General features: G+C 32.8%; 2 protein-coding genes across 6 annotated transcripts in view; one reads left to right on the top strand and one right to left on the bottom strand.

Moving 5' to 3' along the window:
* Positions 1-245: 245 nt before the first annotated feature.
* On the bottom strand, positions 246-27,150 carry LOC148626804 (orphan steroid hormone receptor 2-like). Of its 3 annotated transcripts, XM_088595845.1 has the most exons (14): positions 27,041-27,150; positions 22,051-22,303; positions 21,170-21,340; positions 20,602-20,725; positions 18,752-18,931; positions 18,237-18,376; positions 15,352-15,508; positions 14,329-14,585; positions 13,465-13,488; positions 12,297-12,447; positions 11,470-11,626; positions 9,606-9,745; positions 7,731-7,868; positions 246-4,204 (listed from the first exon to the last, which is right to left on the bottom strand). In XM_088595845.1, exons 2-14 carry the CDS (start codon positions 22,291-22,293, stop codon positions 3,468-3,470), a joined length of 2,619 nt encoding a protein of 872 aa, XP_088451971.1. In that variant the 5' UTR covers positions 22,294-22,303; positions 27,041-27,150; the 3' UTR covers positions 246-3,467. The 3 variants fall into 3 exon arrangements, with proteins under 3 accessions (XP_088451971.1, XP_088452045.1, XP_088452126.1); XM_088595919.1 differs by lacking the exon at positions 13,465-13,488; XM_088596000.1 differs by lacking the exon at positions 13,465-13,488 and having other exon boundaries at positions 14,380-14,585.
* LOC148626803 (EGF domain-specific O-linked N-acetylglucosamine transferase-like) overlaps positions 26,728-27,599 on the top strand; it is a 31,480-nt gene continuing 30,608 nt past the window's right edge. The window contains exon 1 of one of the 3 annotated variants that reach the window (XM_088596132.1): positions 26,728-27,280. Coding sequence is in view for 1 of the 3 variants with exons in the window: in XM_088596205.1 (XP_088452331.1) it covers positions 27,279-27,280 (2 nt within the window). In the remaining 2 variants the exon portion in view is untranslated. The remainder of the gene's footprint in view (positions 27,281-27,599) is intronic. The other 2 variants (XM_088596281.1, XM_088596205.1) reach the window with 2 other exon arrangements.

Genomic DNA, 27,599 nt, shown 5'->3' with positions numbered 1-27,599 from the left:
TTGGGAGTGGTTATTTCCTAAATAAAAATAATCAAAGAAAAAAATCCCCCAAAATATGTCCCTAATTTATTTAATAAATATTTGAGGTGTTTTTCATGACATTAAATAGCAATGAAATTGAACTGACACCCTGAAGCATCAAATTAAGTATCCACAAATGCATCTTGGTTTACACTAACCATAAATAGCCCTATGAAAATCCATTTCGATAGGATTATAAAACTTCTGAAACAAAAGTACAAAGATTTAAGAATATCAATTTATTTCTGTAGCATAGACAATTATATACTCTGAAATAAAACAACAAACAGAACAATGGCAAGATCTGCCAATCATTAACAAATCTCTCCTCAGAAATACTTCAAAATAGTCAAATATAAATTGTTATGTCTACATATCTGTCGGATCTCAGTCAATATTACACATAAAGACAGTTTAAATACAGAGAAAAATTCAGTAGATTGTGTAAAATAATTCACTTGTTCATTTTTTTTTTCTAAGTTACAAAACTAAGTAATAATTTTGTTTTCACAAGATGGTAAAAGTTACACATGTAGATAGCCAATGAAGTTTTTAATACTGTGGTTTCATTTTTATTTGTGGGGTACTTAATGTCGTGATTTTTGTGAAACCACAAAAATCAAGAATTCAATGAATAATTATCTCCTTGGATAAAAATGAACTCAGATAAGAAGTGTAAGAAAGTTAGTTCCAGGTTTACACGTCATATAGAAGGAAACTAAATCAAGTAAATAAGGCTTTAAAAAATAATATTACTGTTAAATTTAAAGAATTTAAGGCCTTATGGAAAATACAAATGACATAAACAAAATGTTCCCAACCTTTCAATTAACTCATAGTTATTGTAATCAGATATAATCATGATTACTTGCTTATGTAATCATTAATTAAATCAATTACTTTCAGAAATGCTGTAATCATCAATTTAATTGAATCAATTACATTGAAAGTAATCAGACCAGTCTCTGGTCAACATTCTTTCCCCCTTTAATTGTTTAATTAAATCAATTGTTTATCAGCATTGTGGGTAATGTTATTCCAGTTAGCCATGAACATATTATTGGAGTTCAGTATTCTGATTTTGGTATTTGGTAAACTCAGTGTTTCACCATCTCTATTACACAAAGCTGTAACAACAGTGCCCTGAATTTTTTCAATCAAATGAATTTTGATTTATTGGAACTTTTACTTATAGTTTGAGAAACGAAATGGATTTATCAATTATAATTACTTCTGTCTCAACTGTCAGTGTTGTTTGGCTGGGTAATAATTTTACTGGAATGTTTTATATACCCACAAACCATGAATTCAAGCATTCAATAAAGCTTGTTCTCCCTTAAACCCCAAAAAAATGGATACCCACAAAATTATATTAAACCACAGTAAGTTGATATTTTGTAATATAATAAACATGACATTCTAAAAGCAATTAAAAACATTATTGTTACCAATATCTAAGTATCTTTTATAAAAGCAGAAACAATCTCCAAATGTTTTAAATGTGTTTTAACATCTTAAAGAGTATAAGTCAACATAATAAGATAGGTAAGTGGGTGATTATATTTACATTCATAAACAATATTTTGGAAAGTGATGAAATAAAAATAAAATTTTGAAGTAAATGAATGCTCATTATGATATGACAACATATATCACCCTTACAGCATGGGCATTACAATTTACAAATAAAATATAATAAATTATCATATTAATACATAAATAAAATGTTGATAAATGACTATCTTGCTTCCATTTATCGATTCTATTTATCAAATATTTTGACAACTGAGGTGTTTAAAGAAGGATATAAGCATTATACAGCTTTTTTTCTGTCAAACAGAAATATCAAATTCTACACCAATGTTATTTCTTGCTGTTTTGGTTAATCCTTGTGACAATGAATTGAATCACATAACAATTAATTTCCACCTGACAGATCCAACTTTTCAATTAACTGTATCTTACAACAGAAGTATAAGAATAGTTTAAATGAGTTTAAATATCAATAATATCATGATCCTCACTCTTTCACTAGCTAACTGTAGGTAGGTCTGAATGACTAGAGACTATCATCAACAAGAAATAAAATTGGTGTATCCACTGCCAAAATATCAATCTCATTTGATGAGAAAAATGATATAATTTTACAAAAAACATGATATATAAATAATGATGAATAGTTAACAGTTTTGATTTCATGATCTCAGTACAAAAAATGCAATAAAACTGTATAGTTGGTTCACAGATACCTTTCTCTCTATAACTGTGTTAAACATATCTCGTAATGCAACCCTAACTCTAACAAATATTGCTTTATTTGTCAAAAGCAGATCTCCTGTTATTCATGATAGGGTTTTCTTGACATTTCATAGTCAAATCAATGTTGGTAACCAACTTGTTAAAGTTTTGATCTGTAATTCATTGTCATGTCATGTTATGATTCAGCAATGCACATGAATTCAGTGAACCAAATAACTAAACAGTGTGTGTATTCTTGGAGTATTTGTGTAGAGAAAATATTTTACTCCTAAATGCACTTTAGCTAATGCAGTAGATATTATGATCAATTATTCCAGATTTTTTTTTAAAAAGTTGATCTGCAATTCAAGATGCGTATATAAATGCTGTTCAATACATTTTAAATCATCAATCTAATGTTTATATATGTTAACTTGAATTGTGACATAGAACCTGAGAAACACCATGAATGTTTTTACACATTAATCATTTTTACCATTATCTATTTTTACTGAAAAACAAAATACAAAAAGCAATGGCTAGTATAAAGGTCCAACAGATCATATCATTAAATACACAGAAATAATTGAACAACACTAAAATTTATAAATTAAAAATCATTTGACAACAAAAATTTGTTTAATTTAAGCTTATTTAAAAAAAAGGATGTCATCATTTTTTAAAACTTAATCTAATTTAGTTTTAGCAATATGAAGAAAAAAATTACCATATAACTAAATTTTCCATATTGGAGTTCGGTAGTAGGTAGGTAACCAAGCCTAATAGAAACATCACAATACATGTAATATCCGTATTTACTGAATGAAATGTCCTGCATCTTACACTGTCTTATAAAATAAAAGCTTCATTCTACATTGACTTTATACCTAAACTAATATCAACTTTCTTGTATAGTTTCTGAAGTATAAATGAGAGCTGACAAAAAGTTGATTTTAAACACAAACTGTAAAAAATGTTATTTGAAAAAAAAACATCTTATTTAAATTATATTATAATTAAATTTCAAATAACTACTTTCTATTTTCAATCATTATAAAATCTCAGCAATAAGATAAAAATATCTGATCATAAGCTTTCCACAGCTTGAACAATGAAAGATGGTAACAGTGTCCTTTTAAAAACTTAATACCGTCCATTAATTTTGCACCATAACAATTAACAATAAAGAAACAACAACTAAATTTGATTCAACTCTGAGATGTTCCATTTGATGACACAGAGATAGATGAATGTGACATAGGTTGTAATGTTGCCATAGTTTCTGCTGCCAAGGCAACAGGCACACCCAGTAAGACAGCATGGGAGCCTATTGCAGCCTCCACACTTTGTGTCAAGTCAGATCGTGTGTTCTCCATACTTGATGCTTGTGTAATGTCAACATAATGTTGTGACGTAAACTGATTCTGTGATTGGTCTGTGTTCTGAGATTGTGATGTTTCAACATAGAAAGATTGAGCGCCTCCTCCACTGTTTGATGTCACAAGCTGACCAATAGAAGATGCTATTTTGTCACTAAAAGCATTGGCAGTCTCCACATAATAACCTTTAGTTGTTTCTGAATGTTCAGACGTAGTGGAGTTAGATTTTGTTGCCCTCTGTGGAGTAACAGATGAGTCTGTAGTGTCATGAGATGAATTACCTCCTAAAAGCCCTTGTCCAACCATTTGTGAATTATATTCTGCTGTTTCCATGCGAAGTATATATGGAATAATACTGTCTATCTGTACATTTCCAATTAAACCAGCGAAGAATAATTCTTCCATGATGCTTGGTGTCATACCATGCAATGGTGGCAGTCTCAACAATAATTTAGCCAGTCTATCTGGGTTAGATGAATGTTTTCGTTCCACATGTCTTCGCAACTCTTGTTGGACTAAGTCCTGGATTTTTTCTATCTGTGGAGCATTCAGCAATGATGGATTATCTAAAAATATACATATATATTCTTTTAATACACAATTGGAAAAGAAAATGAAAGTTAAAATGTTTATACATGTGACAATTGTTTGTTTACTATAATAAACAACATAAAATAGTTGTAAAAATACAGCAAAAATACAGCTTCTTGCAATATTTTCCTAAAATTATGAATTTACCCCTTATGGTTGGAAATAAAGCTGTATTCATGTACTTGCAATTCATTATTCTTTTATAAATTGTATTCTTATATTTGTGGACAGTTAATATTTTTTATACCTTTTTAAAAGTGAACAGGAAACTAAGGAAAGATTACAATACATATGGATGTTAAACTGAGTACCAGCCTCATATTGAACAATATTACCTGTATTTGTTTTTGTTTTTGTTTTTTTTTATATCTAAAACATTAGATCTTACACTTTGATATTGTCAAGATGGACATTATACTTCTGAGATAGAATAAATCTGTAATATTTGAAGGACACAGATAAATTGTCAAATGATTATATCTTATAGAAGGGGAAAAGTCATAAAAGTCTAAAAAAATATCTTGCAAAGCAAGAATGACATATATGGATAGTAAGATAATCGTACATTAATAACATATTACCTGGTTGTATAAATTATATCTCATTTTAAAGTTATATGTTATTATAGTCTTTTTAAAACCCTTTATGTGAATAGTACTGATTTTTGATTTATGTGAGGTTAACCATTATGCATTTGCGTGCAGGTATGTTGTATGTCAATGTTTTAAATTGTCTTACAGCCAGTAAATTGGCAGAAAAAGGAAGTATTCACAATTTCTAGTACAGTTGTAATATGATGTATAGTGTGAAAGCAAAATTTCTTTGGCCTGTAAGTTAGGTGCTGAATTCAAGTTATGAATAAGAGCCCATTTCAACCATACAACTAATGCTTGTATACAATAAAAACCTATGTAAACCATACAGCGAATGCTTGTATACAATAAGAGCTTATTTAAACCATACAGATAACGCTTGCATACGATAAGAACCTATTTAAACCATACAGCGAATGCTTGCATCCAATAAGAACCCATTTAAACCATACAGCGAATGCTTGCATCCAATAAGAACCCATTTAAACCATACAGCGAATGCTTGCATCCAATAAGAACCCATTTAAACCATACAGCGAATGCTTGCATCCAATAAGAACCCATTTAAACCATACAGCGAATGCTTGCATCCAATAAGAACCCATTTAAACCATACAGCGAATGCTTGCATCCAATAAGAACCCATTTAAACCATACAGCGAATGCTTGCATCCAATAAGAACCCATTTAAACCATACAGCGAATGCTTGCATCCAATAAGAACCCATTTAAACCATACAGCGAATGCTTGCATCCAATAAGAACCCATTTAAACCATACAGCGAATGCTTGCATCCAATAAGAACCCATTTAAACCATACAGCGAATGCTTGCATCCAATAAGAACCCATTTAAACCATACAGCGAATGCTTGCATCCAATAAGAACCCATTTAAACCATACAGCGAAAGCTTGCATCCAATAAGAACCCATTTAAACCATACAGCGAATGCTTGCATCCAATAAGAACCCATTTAAACCATACAGCGAATGCTTGCATCCAATAAGAACCCATTTAAACCATACAGCGAATGCTTGCATCCAATAAGAACCCATTTAAACCATACAGCGAATGCTTGCATCCAATAAGAACCCATTTAAACCATACAGCGAATGCTTGCATCCAATAAGAACCCATTTAAACCATACAGCGAATGCTTGCATCCAATAAGAACCCATTTAAACCATACAGCGAATGCTTGCATCCAATAAGAACCCATTTAAACCATACAGCGAATGCTTGCATACAATAAGAACCCATTTAAACCATACAGCGAATGCTTGCATACAATAAGAACCCATTTAAACCATACAGCGAATGCTTGCATCCAATAAGAACCCATTTAAACCATACAGCGAATGCTTGCATCCAATAAGAACCCATTTAAACCATACAGCGAATGCTTGCATCCAATAAGAACCCATTTAAACCATACAGCGAATGCTTGCATCCAATAAGAACCCATTTAAACCATACAGCGAATGCTTGCATCCAATAAGAACCCATTTAAACCATACAGCGAATGCTTGCATCCAATAAGAACCCATTTAAACCATACAGCGAATGCTTGCATCCAATAAGAACCCATTTAAACCATACAGCGAATGCTTGCATCCAATAAGAACCCATTTAAACCATACAGCGAATGCTTGCATCCAATAAGAACCCATTTAAACCATACAGCGAATGCTTGCATCCAATAAGAACCCATTTAAACCATACAGCGAATGCTTGCATCCAATAAGAACCCATTTAAACCATACAGCGAATGCTTGCATCCAATAAGAACCCATTTAAACCATACAGCGAATGCTTGCATCCAATAAGAACCCATTTAAACCATACAGCGAATGCTTGCATCCAATAAGAACCCATTTAAACCATACAGCGAATGCTTGCATCCAATAAGAACCCATTTAAACCATACAGCGAATGCTTGCATCCAATAAGAACCCATTTAAACCATACAGCGAATGCTTGCATCCAATAAGAACCCATTTAAACCATACAGCGAATGCTTGCATCCAATAAGAACCCATTTAAACCATACAGCGAATGCTTGCATCCAATAAGAACCCATTTAAACCATACAGCGAATGCTTGCATACAATAAGAACCCATTTAAACCATACAGCGAATGCTTGCATCCAATAAGAACCCATTTAAACCATACAGCGAATGCTTGCATACAATAAGAACCCATTTAAACCATACAGCGAATGCTTGCATCCAATAAGAACCCATTTAAACCATACAGCGAATGCTTGCATCCAATAAGAACCCATTTAAACCATACAGCGAATGCTTGCATCCAATAAGAACCCATTTAAACCATACAGCGAATGCTTGCATCCAATAAGAACCCATTTAAACCATACAGCGAATGCTTGCATCCAATAAGAACCCATTTAAACCATACAGCGAATGCTTGCATACAATAAGAACCCATTTAAACCATACAGCGAATGCTTGCATCCAATAAGAACCCATTTAAACCATACAGCGAATGCTTGCATCCAATAAGAACCCATTTAAACCATACAGCGAATGCTTGCATCCAATAAGAACCCATTTAAACCATACAGCGAATGCTTGTATACAATAAGAACCCATTTAAACCATACAGCGAATGCTTGCATACAATAAGAACCCATTTAAACCATACAGCGAATGCTTGTATACAATATCAAAACCAAATGAGTAACTAACAAAGAAAGCCACTTGTAAACAGTATATGTAACAGGAAGTGTAGAAAAACAAGCTACATCTGCTTCTAACAGCTCCATTGTAAATTTACAGCAAGTAACAACAAGTAGACATCATTATGTTGCAATATCAGATAACTATTTATAACTATTCTTAAAAGCAGTACTTTAAAAATAAATATCATTCAGTCTTTCTACTCACCTGGAGAAAATAGCACTAAAGCCTTGAGATAGGCATACTCCTCTGTATCTATATGTAACTGATGCATGGTCTGTATATAGTTCTGTAACTTTAGAATGTGGTCTATTACTACCTTTATATGTTCCGCCGAAGATTTATCTATAAATAGAATGGGTAGATTAGGACTACAGTAGTTCCATGGACTATTTCATGTCAACCAATTCATTATATTGTTTAAAGCATACGCAAGAAATATCACTGATCAATTACATATTTTCATATTAAAGTTGTGATTCCTTTGAAAAGTGCTTCAAGGACAGAAATTGCAAGTAATATGCAATGAATTCTCATTTAAATTTGGAAACATATCCCCTATGTATGTTTTTCATGTTAAATAGAAAATTTATAAAGGATCTCAAGGTGAACTGCTAGTTGCATGGGAATCACTGAAATGAGACTTGCTAATAAATAGTTGCTCAGGTAAAATTCTGCTTTAACTGGCATATTTTCTTTATAAACATGATCAAATAACAAAAACAATTTTTTTACCCCCACTAGTTTCATAGAACTTTAAACCTGATTAATTGCCTTGGGTAACTTAATTCTATAAACAATATCCCTCTTATTATGACATTCAAAATGGATTATGATGGAAATAAAACATGACTTAATAGTAAACTTGAATTCAATGGTCTACCTTGATGTAGGTGGTTCCGTCTCTATCCAGAATGTCAATGGCTATACTGAATGGTTCAGAAAAGCTATTAACAATCTAAACACAAACATACCTTAATGTAATGCAGTATGTGAGTGGTTCAGTATAGCCATTAATATTGTTAATAGAAACAGACATACCTTGATGTAGCACTGTCTCTAGGTAGTTCAGTATAGCCATTAACATATAATGCAGCATATATGTGGTTCAGTATGGCCATCAATATTGTTGATAGAGGCAAACATACCTTGATGTAAACTGTCTGTATGTGGTTCACTATAGCCATGAACATTGAGATTAGAGACAAACAGACCTTCATGTAACACTGTAAGTATTTCAGTATAGCCTTTAATATTGGGGTAAAAGACAAACAGACCTTCATGTAACAGTAAGTATTTCAGTATATCTGTTAATATTGGGGTTAGAGACAAACATACCTTGATGTAGCACTGCCTGTAGGTGGTTCAGTTTAGCCATTAACATTCTGGATTGAGATAAAACATACCATAATGTAATGCTGTCTGTAAATTGTTCAATGTAGCCATTAAAATTGTGGTTAGAGACAAACATTACTTGATGTTATGCTGCATGTATGTGGTTCAGTATAGTCATTTACAATGTGGATAGAGACCAACATGCCTTGATGTCGTGCTATCTATGGGTGGTTCAGTATAGCCATTAACATTCTAGACAGAGACCAACATGTATTGATGTAGCGCTGCCTGTAGGTAGTTCAGTATAGCCATTAACTTACCTTGAAGTAATGCTGTATGTACATGGTTCAGTATAGCTATTAATATTTTGGATAGACACAAACATACATTGATGTTATGCTATCTGTGGGTGGCTTAGAATAGCCATTTACATTCTGGATAGAGACCAACATACATCGATGCAGCACTGTCTGTATGTAGTTCAGTATTGCCATTAACATACCTAGATGTAATGCTGTATGTATCTGTTCAGTATAGTAATTAATTTTATGGATAGAGACCATCATACATTGATGTACCACTGTCTGTATGTAGTTCAGTATAGCCATTAAAATACCTTGATGTAATATTGTATGTAAGCAGTTCAGTATAGCCATTAATATTTTGGTTACAGACAAGCATACCTTGATGTTATGCTACATGTAGTGGGTTCAGTATAGTCATCAATATTGATAGAGACAAACATACCTTGATGTAGCGCTGTCTGCAGGTGGTTCAGTATAGCCATTAATATTGTTGATAGGGACATGGTCTGTGAACATTGGGCTAATCCAAGTGTAAATAATTCACTCCAACAGGATTTCACTAGCACTGTCTGTATTTCTTGGCTACAATTAATTATATTGCAATTTTTGAACGATGCCTCAATCTAACTTGAAAAGTATACTATGTTACTTTTACTGAGACAGTACTTTTTCATCGTTTAGAGAAGAAACATCAATTCATAGATTCTTTAATTCCTGGATTTGACAACTCCATTGTACAAATGAATTGGAAATTTCCTTTAGTTGGGAACCAAATTTGTGGTTTTCCAAACCCAAGAAAACAACGAAAATTGGTACCCCATAAACAATACTTTCACAGTATTAGTTTACTTGTTCTCAAGCTGACCAATAGAAAACATGGAGTACTAGGTCTTTTTACATTATTAATGTAAAACTGACAGCAAACAAGAATATCAATAAGATTTGTATTACTTTTAATAATTTGAAACTACAGGTTAATATTTACACTTTTTGAGGCCGTTTAAAAAATACACTTTTCTTTTACTTGGCTGGTATGATTAACCTTGAAACTGCAAACTTGTAAGAGAACGATCCATATGTAATGTAATATTCAATGAAATTTTAACTTGGTCAATGTATTAAATATGAATCCAACAGATTGGTACCAACTCTGAAATGAATGTGATTGACAAGTCTCCAATTCATCAATATGTCATTATCCTGAACAAGAGGCTCCTAGGAGCCTGAATCACTCACCTGGTTAAATTTTTGCTTTTCAAGGCAATAACTCTAACAAGAAGTTATCGGACAATTTTGACTTCAAGAAGACTTTGGTACGACTTATTGTGAGGATCATTTCATCAATCAAAAGTTTCATTCTATCTATTATAATTTCAAGATATAGACTGAAAACTGCAAAAAACATAACTTTTTGCCTTTCAAGGGCAATAACTCTTATATGGAGTCGTGTGACAACTTTGATCTCTGGAGACTTTTGTAGGCCTTATAATAAGAATCATTTCAGCAATTGAAAGTTTCCTGCTATCTATCATAGTTTTCAAGATATAGACTGAAAACTGTCAAAACTCTTATATGGAGTCGTGTGACAACTTTGATCTCTGGAGACTTTTGTAGGCCTTATAATAAGAATCATTTCAGCAATTGAAAGTTTTCTTCTATCTATCATAGTTTTCAAGATATAGACTGAAAACTGTCAAAAAAAAAAACTTTTTTTCACCTCTCAAGACCAATAACCCTTACATGGAGTCATCTGACAACTTTGATCCCTGGAGACTTTTGTAGGCCTTATAATAAGGATATTTCAGCAATTGAAAGATATTGGCCAAACTTAACAGTTTTGGAGATATATGCAAAATCTGCTATCTGACCCTTATGTTCTATTTTTAGTTACGGTGGCCATGTTTTTTAACCCATCAAAAATCCAGTCATTTTGTGCAGGATACTCTAAGGAACAGTCAGTATAAGTTTCATGCAAATCTATTCAGTAGTTTCAGAGGAGAAGTAGTTTGAAGAAATTGTTAACGACGAAGACAGACATCAAGTGATGGCAATAGCTCACATGGCCTACGACCAGTTGAGCTAATAAAAAGTTCTTTTTGTCAAGATAATATGTTAAGTTTCTTTAAATAATTTATATTACAGAGATTTTGCTTTCAAATGTTTATTTCTGTACATGTTAACATTTAATTTTACCTATACCTTTTTTATGTTTTGTACATTTTGTGTGTTAACCTTTCTAATGTGGCCATGTATTTCCAGTTTGTTTACAATTCTTTTACTGAAGATTTCGAAAAGCATGATCTTACCTTAACACCTGGAAGGCCTGTATTGATCTTGTCCAATGCATGGACAAAAACAGGAGCCTAGAAGCACTTTCACAGATATAATGGACATTTAGATAGGCAGGCATTGGAGACGGTGTGGTCAGGTTGAATTGGAAATTAGATGATGTCAATATTGGACCTGTAATACAAAGGACATGTATGAAGAATATTGTCTGAAAACACTAAGTTTAGTCAAATGAATTAGGACATTTAAAAACAAATTCTGTAAGCAACAGCTAACATGAGATACCCCCACTTTGTCAGCTAACAGAAAGTAGATGTCATACGAGTATGAAAACGCATTTCACGATTCAGTATACCCATATCAATAGCCAGCATTTAATAGAAGCTGAGAAATTTGTAACCAAAAAAAAAAAAGATAACTTACCCAATGACAAAGTTATAAATAAAAAACTATAAATATTTAAGCATTCCCTCCAAAAGAAGCTGAGAAATCCGTTACAAAAAAAAAGTGTTAAGGAATGACAAACACAGGTATTCCCCTGTATTTTTCAGATTGGGAGTATAAAAAAGTCATCATCTGTACTTTGGATATTGTGACAGACTGCCTCATTTATTTATTTACCTAAATGATTCGTATACATTGAAGGGTAGCATATTGAATTTTGATCACAAAAGTAATTAGTTTACTGCATAGTGTTGAAGTAATAGATACCTGAAGTATATACTTTTAGAGAGTGATGAACATTTATTTAAGAAAACACTCAGACTTTATAATAATAATAGAATATTTATATTTTCTCCCGCCACACTTTTTTGGTTGAAAAAAAAAATTCAGATTTTTATACCATCAATTTCTACAAAGTCTCTACTATAATCAGCACTCATTGCAGACGTATCCATACTCAATCCTGATTGGTCTAAACTAGCTGATGATTGGTCTAAACTAGACACTGACTGGTCTAAACTTCCATCAACTAAGTTTGAATGGTCCATATTCTGTAAGAAAAGAGAATTAATCAGTAACAAATACCATCCAAGGTTTACTGTGCACTTACTGACAGATACTAGTATTGAATCATGCTAAAGTAGATACTAGTGCTTATCAAAAACATCAGCCATTACCATGGTTTATTCTATATTTTGTACTAAAATTAAGAAACTTTATCAGTATGTAAATGGAATGATAGTACAATATTTTGGTATAAAATATAAACAAAAACCTTCATATGGAGTATGAATATAGAGCACATTAGAGTCAGATGACCATATTTGCCAGGTTCTCATTTTCAGCCCCGTTTTTCAAGCTAAAAATACTCTTTTTTTTCTTCCAAAATAAGGACTGAACTATACAACAGTACTAATGGAAGTGATTTTGGCTATAAAATATGACTCCAATTTAACAGATAGAATCAGATACTTGTTTTCATAATAGATTTCATAGTTCTATTTATGAAAAATAATGAGCTTGTCTTGTGATTTGAAGATTAATTTATACCCTTGAATTATTCTTTTTTCATTGAATTTTGGAGTGGCATGAAGGAATTGCTTTTGTGAGATCATTTGACAAGTGTTGATTTACTGTCAAAATGGAGCATTTTTTTAAAACGAGAAAGCCGCAAAATGGGTTCTTTGCACATGTGCATTTCTAAATATCTATTTTCTTTGAACAATCTAACAATTGAGTTATGTTTATTATTTAGTTAACTTCATTAAACCAGCAATAAATATATATTCCCTGTGAACATGTATTCTGTCAATGTTCAAAAATACAATTTTAAGTGGCAAAAATTATCTCCAAACTCTATATTATAAACATACATGTGAAAATGATACATGTATTTGATAAACTAGTAGAAAAACAGTATATATATGCAAAGTCCTAAAACATCAAGCAAAAGCAAAAATGAATAAGGCCACAGAAAAAAAAACACCCAAAAACAAAATGGAAACAGCAAAGTAACACACATTCATGCCCCTCTTCCCATTCCTCACAACCAGTGAAAGTGAACTCACACTGTCCAACTCAATCCAAGTATTCTAAGACAAAAATCATACAATTTAACAACCAATGCTCTATAACTACAATGTATTATTACTGTAAACACAACTAATTTTCACTATTTTTGTGGTGAACAGAAAACCACAAAAAAGTACCCTCAAATTTTGTTTTTACTTGAGAAGCAGTCTATAAAATCAGATAAGAGGCATTTCATGCATGTCAAAAAGCCATGGAATTTATGCTTGTTTCTTATTCAGAATTATTTGGGCGTTGCACTTATGAGAAACAATTTATATAGATTGTACATGATAATGGCACTTTGCAAGAGTTATGGTTCTTGATTTGGTTTGCTTTGGTTGATTTTCATGGGAGGTTAAAGTGTGGTTTCTCAAAAATACCAATCTAATACAGAAATTATATAGCATATGTGGACCAAAAATGCATTGTTTGTTCTGTGGGTTTTTCTACACCATGAATCACCATACCATAGGCAGTGCCTGAATTTTATATGGACTAGTATTCAACACCATATGACTGTAACAATTTTTTGAAACCATGAAACTGATACAGGCAAAAATGAATATGTTTACAGTATTTCATGGAACAGAGCTTATTGAGAGATTTCTTCTATCATTATTTTTAAATAATTAAATTGGAAAAAATAAAAACCAGTTAATAATCTCAGACAGAAAATTGATACTTTCTATAAATATTCATGTATACTATAAATGATATTATCAGTTCCATGTTAGAATGGAAGTTTTTTCTTGCTTTTGCCTGATTCTTTAGATGAGTGTTGACTTACAGAGTATTGGTATAATATAAGCAAACTACTAGCCTTAGAACTAAGCCTCATGCAATGTAACTGATATAATTACCATAGCAGACAACAAATTCTGTATAGTTTTAGGTTCACCCTGAGTGAATACCTGACTAGTTTGATTCACAGCTTTAGCCAGTGTATCAAAAGCCTTAGCAACAGAACTTTGTCCAGAAGCAGAAGAGACATTGGAAGTGACCGTCTGCTCTTGTTGCTGTTGCTGTTGTGGGTTGTTGAGATTCTGGTCTTGATTTTCTTCATTGTTTTTACCCATGGTAGCTAAAGTAGTCACCACATTAGCAAGGGTACTCAGATCTGAATAAAAAACATCAGTATAAATAGAAAACATAGCACTTACAATAAAAGAATGCTTTATTCAGTTCAGATCTTTTACTTGATAATCTTCATTTGATATTATTCAAAAAACAGGCTTATATCAGAAAATACAGAATCTTTCCTTTTGAGCATGTGATTATACTTCTACCAAATTAGTTTAAGTACAATTTCTAAGCCTCAAGAACTACCTACCTTTCAAAGACTTTAAATCCTTGATTAACAAAAGACATCTACAAATGTAAATACTTTGAACCTACTATTGTTCATGGGGTAGCAATTTTCCTGGATTTCATGGGTAAGATAAGCCATGATGTTTGATTCCCAAGGAAAAGAATTATTTACTTTAAATTGTATGACAGGATCATCAAAACCAGAAAATTCAATAATCCACGAACTTGTGCTTCTCCCCCAAAACCATGAAAATTGATACTCAAGAATATAAGTACTTTTACAGTATGTGTGAAAATCCTTAAGTAAAAAAGGTTTCTCATTATTTTCTATACTAGATAAAGTAGGATGTTAATGTATGGCTGGTATTTGTTACCTGTATTAGCAGAGAAAGGAACAGCCTGCCCTGACCCCAGCAGAACAGTTCCGTGTTCAGGATGTTAATGTATGGCTGGTATTGATTACAATGTATGGCTGGTATTGATTACCTGTATTAGCAGAGGAAGGAACAGCCTGCCCTGACCCCAGCAGAACAGTTCCATGTTCAGGATGTTAATGTATGGCTGGTATTGATTACCTGTATTAGCAGAGGAAGGAACAGCCTGCCCTGAACCCAACAGTACAGTTCCATGTTCAGTTTCCATGATTCTCTCCTGTAGATTAGCCAGTAAGTTTGTACTTCCACTCTGTTGTTGTTGTTGTTGTTGTTGTTGTTCTCCACTTCTGAACTCAACCTGTAATATAACATCCAACAGATATAACTTTAACACTTGAAGTATTTTGTTCAAGGCAGAGCATCATTTTTCGGCAACATGCAACCTTGTATGTAAATATAATATAGCATTTAAGTGTCAGTCTAAGTCAGAATCAGGCAGTGAGTGAAACATGGTATGAGAAAACCAAGCATTTAGAGTTTAATTTGATTATCTGCATCCTCAGAATCTAGCACACATGACAAAATTTTCCATATCATTTTGCTAAATTGAGTTTTAATTTCATCGACATGCACTGAAATGAAAATTTCAAGGGCAGATAACTCTGTCAAAAATGTCATTTTCCTCACATTCTATTGAAAAAATAGTGAACAATCCCATTAATGCAGAGATCAAATAATGGTATTTCAAAAAAGAGAAAGCATCCTTAAGCTAAATTATACTGTCAGATCAGTGGGGTTTTGACATGCATGTTTCTGATTTTTCCCATTTTGCCTGATTCTTACTAATACTTACATTTAATATTATATATTAACAATTTAGCATTTATCCATTGTTTTTTTTCATTACCTGATATTTCTATATCAGAATACAGATGTGATATTAAAGACTGTGATGTCAATATTTTAAACCTCAACAGAACACCACATCTGGCCATAAAAGTCTCACTGGGATATTTTTCTTCTCAACTTCAAACTGATGTTATTTTGTATGTATTCAATTTTTATATCATCATCACAAAACTACATTATTTCCTTTAAAACACCTCAAGGAGATAATCACCATTTATTTTCTAATGAAAGGTACAGTGTTTTCTTTATTATTTGTGAGGTAATTATTTTCTGTGGTTTTTGTGGGTGGTGAAACCACACAATCAAGAATTTAAAGAACAATTATCTTCTTGGATGAAAAACCACCTTAAATCTCAGCATCGTTAACATGTCATTGAAGCCATATCCAGTTGTCAACATACTGTCAACCCGTAACTGTTTAAATAAACAACAATCTACTGTTTATGAACACTAATTAATCTTGGGTCTACTTTAGTTTGTTAAATGTTAGTGAAAACATAAAGATATAGAGATACGTTTGTTTATCTCCACTGTTTCCATTCCTCCACCACTAAGGCCAAACATAAAATTATGTTTGTTTGCTGTTCCTCTATCCAATGATTTGAAGCTTGGGTCGGTAGGTAGGGAAAACAGTTTATTTCATTGAAATTGAGAGGAAGAAATGCAGAATAAAATGTATAAGGGATGTGACATTTGTGAGGTAATAAGTTAGTCTTCGTATCGTTTATGATTTTTATTACATTATCCCGATTTCTTTGTTGTTTATGATGTTATACAAAAAGTGTGTATCAGTTTTATCATTAATACTTTAATTTGTAATGGTAACATTCCATATCTTGAATCATAAATGTACATCTTTCTTGAATCTTTTGTAAATGATTGTTATATATGGGCAAAAATATAAAATCGATATCAAATGTACTAATAGAATACATGTATCATTGAACAAACTCCTTATTTAAAACAAAATCAACAATGCCAGACTAGAAACATTTACTAGTGATTGATGACAGTGTTTTTGCTCAGCCAATCATTACATCACAAGCACCAGGTCTAGGTCTTTAGATATTGTTAGTGTCATTGCTAAGTGTTTGCCGGGACATCTCTCAAAATTTCAAAAATTACATATTTAAGTTTTTGATCAAAATCACGAACTACTGTTATCACCTCTTCAAAGATTTAAAATATACTGAAAAAATTTACGCCATTAGCTATTTGTCAAAGACAGACACTTTTATCAAGGATTAAATCATTGGGATGTCTTTAAACACATCTTAAAGATATTTCCATGTCACATATTTTGGGGAAATTGTTAAGTGCAAAAATGTATATTTATAACAAATGGCACAATTTTGAAGTGTTAATGTATTTTATTTTGACGGAGGAACAGAATATTTGGCCTTAGCCTCGTTAGGCTGGACATCCATCTTAAAATCACATTGATTAAGTCGAGATGGCGCTTTAAACAAAGAACACTTAGCACAATTTCCTAGCGTTTTCATGACATGGATTGAGAGACGGCTAAAAGAATGTTGGTGCCCCTATCTTGGCCCACACAAAAAAAAAAAAAAAAAAAATGCGTAGGAGATTTGGCAATAGTAATAAATAAAATAATTTTGTTTCTGCCATTCAAATCAGGTCAGTCGGCAAACTGCAAACAAACATATTTTTAATTTCGACCTAATGGATGTCGTAAAAGTGTAAACTACGGATTTTACCATTTTCATTCCAGTTCATTCAAAGAATTTTGATTTACCGGAACTTTAAATAACTTATAAACAGGAAAATGACAACTTTCTTAATATGTATTATATACATTACATTCATTCTTTATTAAAATAACTTCTGTTGTGAAATACATTATCACAAAAACAAAATGTTTTGATAATAACATTAACGGAAAAACAGATAAACAGTTGACATAATAAAAATGTTGACCCACATACCATAAATTCAAGTACCAAACAAAATGTCATTTTCTTCTAACCATGAAATTAGATAAAAAAAAAAACAGTATGTATATATATAAAGGGTACTTCACAAATACCATGTGATTGGTATTTTTTTCCCGTTTTGAATAGAAAATAAGTTTCACTGGATGTTTCTAGCATAACAGAAATTAGCAAGATATACCAAAAAGAAAGTTTTCAAGTTACTGCAGTAAAGAAAAGATTTACTTTTGGATTAAACACAGGAACTGAAGCAGAGTTACTGGTAAAATCTTTCCTTATGTAGATCTTCTGTGTGGAGGTTGATACAGCCATTGGTTGTCGTGGAGCATCTTTATCTGGTGGAGGCTTTCGTTCTTGTTGGACAGCTATAAATTCCAATAAACATATCAGTTTGGGAGATATTCAACTTGTATAATATTTGGACAATTACAGGTAAATAGTCAGAATGCTATATTTCATAGCTAACTCTCATTTTTCTTTAATGAACTGGATATAACATCCACCGAAGGAAACTTGATTGACAAGTTAGACACTTACTAATTTAAGGTCAGTATGTCAAAATCTTTATAACTAAATTATTCAAGATTACAGTTTCATAATAAAGGATATCTTTCTTTACTTCGCAACAGCACAAAATTTTACCAATAACTTGCTAACTTTAACCTAATAACAGTAAATTAAAGAAATGTAGGTCAAATTTTGTTGTACACAACAGCTTGTGAATATGTTCAGATACTTACATTCAGCTCTCATCCCAACTGCCAGACATTTCTGTAATCGACAATACTGGCATCTGTTTCTATGCGGTTTGTTTATTGGACAATCCTTGCCACCACGACATGCATAGCCAAGCTGTTTACGAATACTTCTCTTAAAGAATCCTTTACATCCTTCACAGCTGATTACCCCATAATGTCTACCTGTAATGTTTCAAGGAATTCTTTTTAATTTAGAAGCAGATAAAGCAACCAATTCATTCTTGTAAAACAAATATCTCGATTTATAAGTTGGGTATTTAATCATACCCTTACTTGTAATAAAGCCATAAGTACACTTAGTTTGTTTATACACATTTGTAATTCAACTGACAAAATTCTAATTTCCACAAAATATATTTAAAGATCAGTTTTCAAAATTTTGTATTTCAACACACTGGCAAAGATGAAGTGATTGAACAAGATATTAATCACATGCCTTATTATACAGTAGAACTTCACTCGCTCGAACTCGGATAGCTCCAACACCCAGGATTTCTTGAACACAACTTTAACATTTCCCAGGACAAATGACACCTTAAAGTTGCATACCACTGCAAAGCTTGGATAATAAGGCTTTCAAAATCATTACTATAATCGTACGATGTCTGTAGAAATTCTTCACAAAATTTACTTGAATAAAAAATACTGAAAATCAACATTTTTACCTTTTCTGCTAACTGACAGCATGGAGGCAAATTACTCACACAAGTAAACAATTCATACACTTTTGTAGTCAATTACAAATATGATTTTAAAGTACACATTCTCAGCTTTATTTTAACTACTTTTAATCAGAATACACACAAATAATGCACTTACAATGCATAGGACTAAGTTCAGTATGTTTTTGGTACTAAATAGGGGGTGTCCATTTGACCCAGAAGTGGTTAGTGGGACCTTAACAGGTTAAAATGACGGTAACGGTGGCCATGTTTTTTGACGGATCAAAAATCCCCACATCAGATCTATGCAGGATACCCCAAAGAACATTCACACCAAGTTTGGTTCTAATTGGTCATGTAGTGTCTGAGGAGAAGAGTTTTGAATAATTGTTAACAACGATGACAGACACCAAGTGATGGCAATAGCTCATCTGTCCTTTGGCCAGGTGACCAAATAATAACATCAAAAATAGGAAAAAAACTTCAAAAAAGGGCAATAACTCCAACATGGCTTAACAGATTAAAACCAAAAATTGACCAGAGATAGATTTCATCACGCTGAACACTTTTAGCCCCTTTCAGAACTTGACCTAAAGGTTTGGAGATATATTAAAAACACTTCTATATGAGAAGTTACCAAACTTAGCAATTTCTTACGACTAAGTCAAACATGGACCGGCAACGAAAAAATCCAGAAATATACTAACTTCAATTTTTCAAACTCCAGATAACTTGAACATATTTCAATGGTCCCTTGCAGTTCGAGATACCAAGGTTTGACTGCATGTAAAAATGCTGACTGATCAAGTTGGTGAAAAAAAAAACATAAGGTTGCATGTGATGTTGAGCTAAGGATATCCCATTTGTTCCAAAAACTATCTAATGCTGTCAGACCGGAAAGTGAGTTTTGGCTAGAAGATGATGAATTATATGTCACATAAGGTCTTATTATTTATAGTTTGATTGACTGATTGTTGGGATTTAACATCCGAGCAGCAATATTTCAGCTATACTCAGACGAATTATTTATAGAAGTATTCTGCCAAGCAAAAGCTAGGAAAACTGTTTAGCTGAGAAAACTTACAAATCTAAGTCCTATCAAGCAGCAAGTTAGGGCTCTGACAAAGAAGAGGGACATTTTTCCTTATCTAGACTCGGATCTCAATTTACCTGAAGCTTTGTCTCCACAAACCACACATGGATCAAATTTGGTTTCTATTTTCATCTGAGTTCTCTGTCTGATCTGTAATTGTTCATCTCTCAGTCTGTCAATCCTCTGGGCATGCTGTAATTCCTGGAAAGAAACCAAAAGACACTTACATTAATTTTAAGTACAGAAACTAGAAAATTTGCTCACTTGGAGTTAATCTAACTCCTCCAAAAACCTAATAGGAAACCCATAAGTAAATTAAAACATTCAGTTTGGAAAACAAAATAGAAGGTGCATAATTCAGCTGTTTCAGAGGAGTTGTGGATTAGAAATGGAGATGAACAGACTATCACTACATACATGTACCTCCCATTTTTCAAGCAAGGGGTATAATAATCTTGGAGCCAATGCCCTCTAGTGATACCCTCACACCAAACTTCAGTACATGGTCATAAACTAAGATATCAAACAGAAATTGGTTTGACCAAGCCTGAAATTATATCTCACCAAATGACTGTGACAAGTATTTGCAGAGAAAACAGTTTGAAACCTGATGTAACAATTTAATCTTAGAAATTAGTAGTAGACCTTGAGCTTAGCAGCCCAGTCAACATTAGCTGCAGAAAATCCACCAGTGGGTACTTGGAGGACTTGTGTAGGTAATCCATCCTTTAGTTTGGCAGCCAGGTCAGCACTAGACATAATGATCTGTTGTTGGTTACCATTAGTAACTGATGGAGCTGTAGAAGGAGTGGCTATCTACATCAAAATAACAAGAAAGAAAATATATTAAATTCCATTTCAAAATATTAGAAAAGAAAGAAAATCGATTCTGGATAGAATCACCAACTGGCTTTACTTATTAGTATGCTTTCTGAAACAGTTTAACATTAACATTTAATATTTAACTTGGCAGCATTTGTACATGAATCTCTTTAATTTGAGTAAATGTGTATTTCAAATATAACTTAGAGTGATGTTGAACTATTTGTGTTTCTATTAATGATGGTTTCAGTTTCAGTAATGAATTTTAAAAATAAAATGTTGGTTTGCATAAATTGACCAATTGTGTTTTTTTACAAATTCAAGCTCCAAATGAAACATATAATCCTTATCATTGAAGACATTATAATACCACCCACAACAACAATAAAGGCAAAAAAATGTATCAAATATAAAGCTAAAGTGCTATAACCTACTAAGTCAGTATTCTTTACAACTGTTCATAGTTGCATAGAATACATGTACATGTATGAGCTTACTAATTGTTGTGCCAGGTTAATTGGTATTGGGAAAGTAAATGTATGAGTTTATCATCTGTTGTGCCAGGTTAATTGGTATTGGGAAAGTACATGTACGAGCTTACATCTGTTGTGCCAGGTTAATTGGTATTGGGAAAGTACATGTATGAGCTTACCATCTGTTGTGCCAGGTTAATTGGTATTGGGGAAGTACATGTATGAGCTTACCATCTGTTGTGCCAAGTTAATTGGTATTGGGAAAGTACCAGGTTGTATTGTTATTGTCTGCATGTTAGCTGGTAAACCTGTTGATGCTGATGATGTCACACTGGCTAATGATCCTAGAGTTGCAGGATTTATCACATGGATGATATTATCACTCATTCCACCTTCCATAGAGAAGAATCTGCCAACTGATGCACCACTGGTGGGAGAAGTTATGGAGTTGCTTCCCTCCTCCTGAGATGACATCTATTTCAATCTAAAAATAAGTTTAACATGATAAATTTCTTCTGCATTATCAAAACGTGATATTTTCAGAAGTGTATCTTGCAATACAATAGTCCCTACTTAAAAAGTCAGAGAGTTATCAAGGGAACCAAGATTCCAGCAGAAATCAAAAGAACGCAATCCAGGGACAGAGACAAGACAAGGAAAACAGACATATACAACTAAGAACATAAAACAACCCAAATAAAGTAATAAAAGTATATGAACAACTCGGACTCCACTAAAAGCTGGGAGCATGGACCATGTGCATCAGTACAGTGGACGTCCTCTGCTATCCTAGAAAGACCTGCCGAGTTGTTCATAAATTCTAAAGTCTGGGGCAGACAAAAGAGGAAAGAAAAATTATGACACGACGAACAAATCAGTTCATGATGATGACCATAAAACTTCTGTAGTGATGACCTTCAATCTTGTAGCAATAATATATAATCCTATTCCAGAAGCCTAATTGTAAGAAGTCTAGAGCGGTAAAAAAAAGTTGGTGTAGATACGCACAAGCTCTAGCATAATGTATGAGTTGTGATATGAAAACTCCATATGCAGATGCTAATTGGGTGTTGCCACAGATGAAAGGAAAGTTGACAATACAGAATGAAAAGTCATTGCATATGTCATATACTTTGGTCAATAATTTTCCTTTACAGTACAAAATGTAGGTCATATTATGAGGCAGACTTCACATTGCCTGTAGCATCCTTTATCTCAAGTTCTTCGGGGATAATGCAATGTATAAAATTCCTGAATCATGGATTGTTTAAGGACAATAAGTCATTTTCAGGGATCTCCATGGATCAAAATGAACACATGGCTCACTCTCAAGTTGGACTAATTTTTGTCATGGCACATGTCCTTTCATACAGAAAATAAAGTGCCGAAGAAAGTATGATGCAGTAGAATGAGACATATCTAATAGCACAAGCTACAATATAGAAATTAACAATCAAACAATGATTAATCTTTCTGTTTGTATTGTTTAACTCAATTATCCCAAGGTCATGTTTTCTCTTCCCCAGGCTTGACCATAGCTCCACAGCTCTATAGGAAGTTAAAATCTTTTGCAGGTGTGTGTTTTTTGTAGATACCATTAAACAAATTATTTATAATTTTACCACAATATCTTAACTAACAGACAGTTATATATCATTTTTGTCTGAATCTGTATCATTAAACAACCTTTTAGAGTTTTTAGGAGTCGATCCAGCATCCTTTCAAAAAAATTTAAGCAAACTGGATTGCTTTTCTGTTTCTGATAAATGCAGACATCGTTATTAAAACATTGTTGTATAAATTTAAGATTGTCTTACTCCCTCCCAAATTGTCAAATTGTATTTAACTCTTGATACTTTCTATATTTTAATAAATGAAAAGTTATCGAATTTTATTCCTTTAAATAAAACAGTAGAAGTCATTCAGCTTATTTGAATATTATTTATTTTGCCAATGGTGATTATCGCCACTTCAACAGATCTGAGATTTGTTTACACATGTGTTTAACTCCCTCACACATTAACCACCTGGAAATTACCAATCAAAACATTCTTAGAATAAACACATGCGCCAATTATATTGATTTATGACAGGTATACATGTATGTCATTGATATGCAAGAGTAATTGGGAAATACAGTGCCAATTTGCAATACATGACACAAATCTGAATACATGGTGCACACCAAATTAACGCATGGTGCTCGTTTTGAATTCATGGGCAGCCCCATGCAAAAAGAGGTCATGGAGAACCCTTCATTCATATTATGGAAACTGATATCAAAGGATCTAGCTAAATAATGTTCCTCCCTTTGGGTCAGATCAGCTATTAAGTCTGTCTCCGAATTTAGCCAGGGCCCAATAGCCCAGGTCCCTAAAATCTGATTTGTGCCCTTAAAATTAAGTTCTTACGAATCCTAATGGACTTCTCAAAGTTTTGGGGTGTTGTAGTGTTCTGTTTATTTTGGGGTTCTTTGACATATCTAAATAGTCTGAATTGAATGAGTGTTTGTTGTTATGTAATTTGTTATAACAGGATATTCTTCTTACTAGACATTGATTCCGATGATTTAGGACTTTTTTTAAGGCCAATGAAAAATCATTTGGACCTTTCATAACTTTGGAACTCCGAATGGCTTTTGTCTGAAAAAAAAGTTAACTGTGAAGACTCTAAAGTATAAATTATAAACCCTGAACAATACCCGCAAAGTTTGAGTCTTGACAGCACTTATATTCTGAACCTTGATTACATGTAAACGTTGGATGCAATACAGTGAATAAGAATTAAATTGTTAGAAAAATTCCAAGTCTTATTTCTATGAAATTTTTGAACCTAGTGGCTTGTGGATTTATTAATTAAGCTGAACTAGGTGGAACATAAACTTCAACTATACCAAAACTATTCAAACTAAATTACCTACCCAAAGCAATAGGTAGTGATATTGACAGCAAACCAGATTTTAAATTTTTTGCTATAAAAAGTTTGATAACTCAAAAACAATAACAACAGTTATTATGATATTCAAAACAAATCTTCTTTATATTACAGAAAACAACATCTGAATTAAGCTTTTGACTACCCTTCAGTACAACACCAAATTAAAACATGTAATTGATTTTTCCTCTTACAAAAAAAAAAAAAAAAACAGTTAAACATCTGTAATTCAGAATAATAACTATCAGCATGGTGTTTTTTTCAATTTTTTATTTTTGTTAATTGCATGCCTTTAATCTAAAAAATCAGTGACAACCAATAACTAGACATAATTATGATAGAGTTCCTCTCTGTAGGTCCTGCTGAGCTTTTACATCAGTCATGCTTACAAATTAAATTTGTTAAGCAAAACTCTATGCAGTCATGACACACAGTTGTGAAAAAATCATTAGTTTTAACCTGGAAGTCAAGTTCAAGGTCAAAGGTCACCATTAATACTATACAACACATTGTCTTTAAGTTATTCACCCAGATGCCAAATATCAAAAGCCCACACCTAAATACAAGACACGAGTTTGCCACAGAAAAAAATAGCATTTTGACCTTGACGTCAAAGTTCTAGGTTGAAGGCCACTATCTATAGTATGTGACATGTTGTCTCTAAGTGATTTACCCACACGAAATTATATCAAAAGACAAGCCTGAACGCAACGGACGAACAGAGCAATCACTGTAGGGTGACTTCCCTCTTTTGTGGTTGGGCCCTAAATTAAACTATTTGTAACCCATATGATAAAACTTGTATTTACATTATTGTTGTAAACACATCTTTCTTATCATGTACCAAAAATCAATGAAAAATCTGAAATGTCTTTATAAAAAATCAGGAGAATAGTTAAGGACAAGGGGGAGGATACAATGTATTACATGTCAACATGTAGATTGTATTTGTAATGGTTACTTAGGGGTTGACGTTTAATAAATCATCCACAAATGCTTGTTCTACAGCAATGACCCGTGTTGAATTCAAAATCCTGTATTTGTTTTGCATTTATTTCAAGCATTCTTATTAGTTACAACTGTTCAAACATTGTCCAGTCCACTCGCCATCAAATCATTTTAAACAATGTAGGCTATTATGATAAATGTACATGTATTACATGTATTTGAATGAACTGTTAAGTGATTTGAACACTTCAATTTCAGGTTTTTTTTTAAATCTTAACAGCATCCATAATTTACATGTTGCTGAGCAATGCTCCATGCAACCTTCACATATATATATGCATGCTGTTACATTACTGAATATATTTATAACCTCCAATACACAATACAACTTTTTGTTTATGATTGATATTTCAATCAGTCACATATTACTAGCATCTACTTGTCATTCTCTAATCAGCAAGAAAAAAAATTGTTTCCATATGAAAGGTTTGAATTGTGCATTAACTAACAGTGCCATCAGAATCTGTTGTTGTTAATATTATTTTTAATTAATTTCTATACAAATGTCAATGTAATTAAACAAAAATGAAAGTAAAAAAAAATTGACATTTTTCTTCCTTTATTCTCTCCAGCAGAATAAAAATGTTTCCTTGTAATTTCATAATATGAGAGTCTACGTAGTCAGCTGTTGAAATTGACATAGATTATGTAACAAAACTGTTGCATGCATTGTAATCAATAGTGCCAGACAGTACTCATTTAAATAATATATGCAAATGACCCACTTTTCCCTGCCGATGCTAAAGGACAAAGGTCGTTGGCTTCAAGATTGTCTGGTTGCTAATTTTTACAATTCTTGGAAATTGCCGTTGCTTTTTATCGTAAAATTACGAGGAGAGCTTTAAGTTTCAATCAAATGGGAACATAATGAAAAATCGTCATTAATTATAACAAAAATTACGCATTACGAAAATGAAAGCCCTGACCGAGTCAATCAGGACGAAACACTGAGAGGTCATGCACTTCCCTCACATGGAGCAAGCTGAAAGGTTATGTTTACACCGGGTTTGACAGTCGTTCAGCGTAGGAGCCAGCCAGGTGACACCGCAGATTTAAATTGCTTAACATTTCACAACGAAACCAGTGTTTTTGTATTCAAATGTATTTCCCTTCATAAAACTTTCTGGTATAAAAAAATCGCTGAAAATATGCCAAATGGCGGCTGTCTCTAACGCTTAATTCGCTGCTTTGTCGGCCAAAAGCGTGGAAAGTCGTTAAGACATTGATCTAATTCGTATATGAAACATAAAAATTAATAAAATATGCTTAAAGTACTCACAGACAGAAAGACAGAATGCGTATCAGTCTCTAAACATCAACATCAACTTAGAACTTCGTGCCAGACGTTTAAAGGTCAAGGGTTGTGACCCACACCTCGAGACGCACTCGATTATCTGCAATTTCATTGGTTTAGAGTGATGTCACGGAAAGGGCAAGCGCACCTGACACTGCGCAGTAAACAGGAAGTGGATAGCCCCACGTTGTCTTCATAAACAACACACAGGTACAATATATCTATGTGAGTATGTTTGTGTATTTCAGCAACTGCACGTGCACCAAGATGCACGGGTTAATCCGAATGTTTGTTTTTCTCTACAGTGTTTTAAGGAGGAAGGAATTTTTGCTTTCTTAATATAGGTCATGAGTTCATTCTTGCATCAATTATTTTCAAATTATTAAAATTCAAAAATTAGAAATAAATGAAGGCAGCACACATTCCCATACTGTATTGTACTAGGTGCTAAATCAATCATTATAGTTCTTTTTTGGCGCCTTGTCCATGCATTCGTGGTCGGGGAGCCTCTTCAGGCTAATCGTCTACACATCTGGTTTGCGTA

Source organism: Perna viridis, chromosome 1, assembly GCF_037379345.1.
Source record: "Perna viridis isolate PV_CMFRI_1.1 ecotype Kerala chromosome 1, ASM3737934v1, whole genome shotgun sequence".
Lineage (NCBI taxonomy): Eukaryota > Metazoa > Mollusca > Bivalvia > Mytilida > Mytilidae > Perna > Perna viridis.
Note: the sequence above shows the minus strand (reverse complement) of the source record. Positions and strands in the feature narration are given on the sequence as shown.

Excerpts from the sequence above, each read along its gene's own strand:
- LOC148626804 (XM_088595845.1), bottom strand. The coding sequence starts at position 22,293 with ATGTCATCTCAGGAGGAGGGAAGCAACTCCATAACTTCTCCCACCAGT. Across the intron at positions 18,377-18,751 it reads AGTTGGGATGAGAGCTGAAT|CTGTCCAACAAGAACGAAAG; the intron begins GTAAGTATCTGA and ends TGGAATTTATAG. Across the intron at positions 9,746-11,469 it reads CAGGCCTTCCAGGTGTTAAG|CCAAGAAATACAGACAGTGC; the intron begins GTAAGATCATGC and ends AATTAATTGTAG.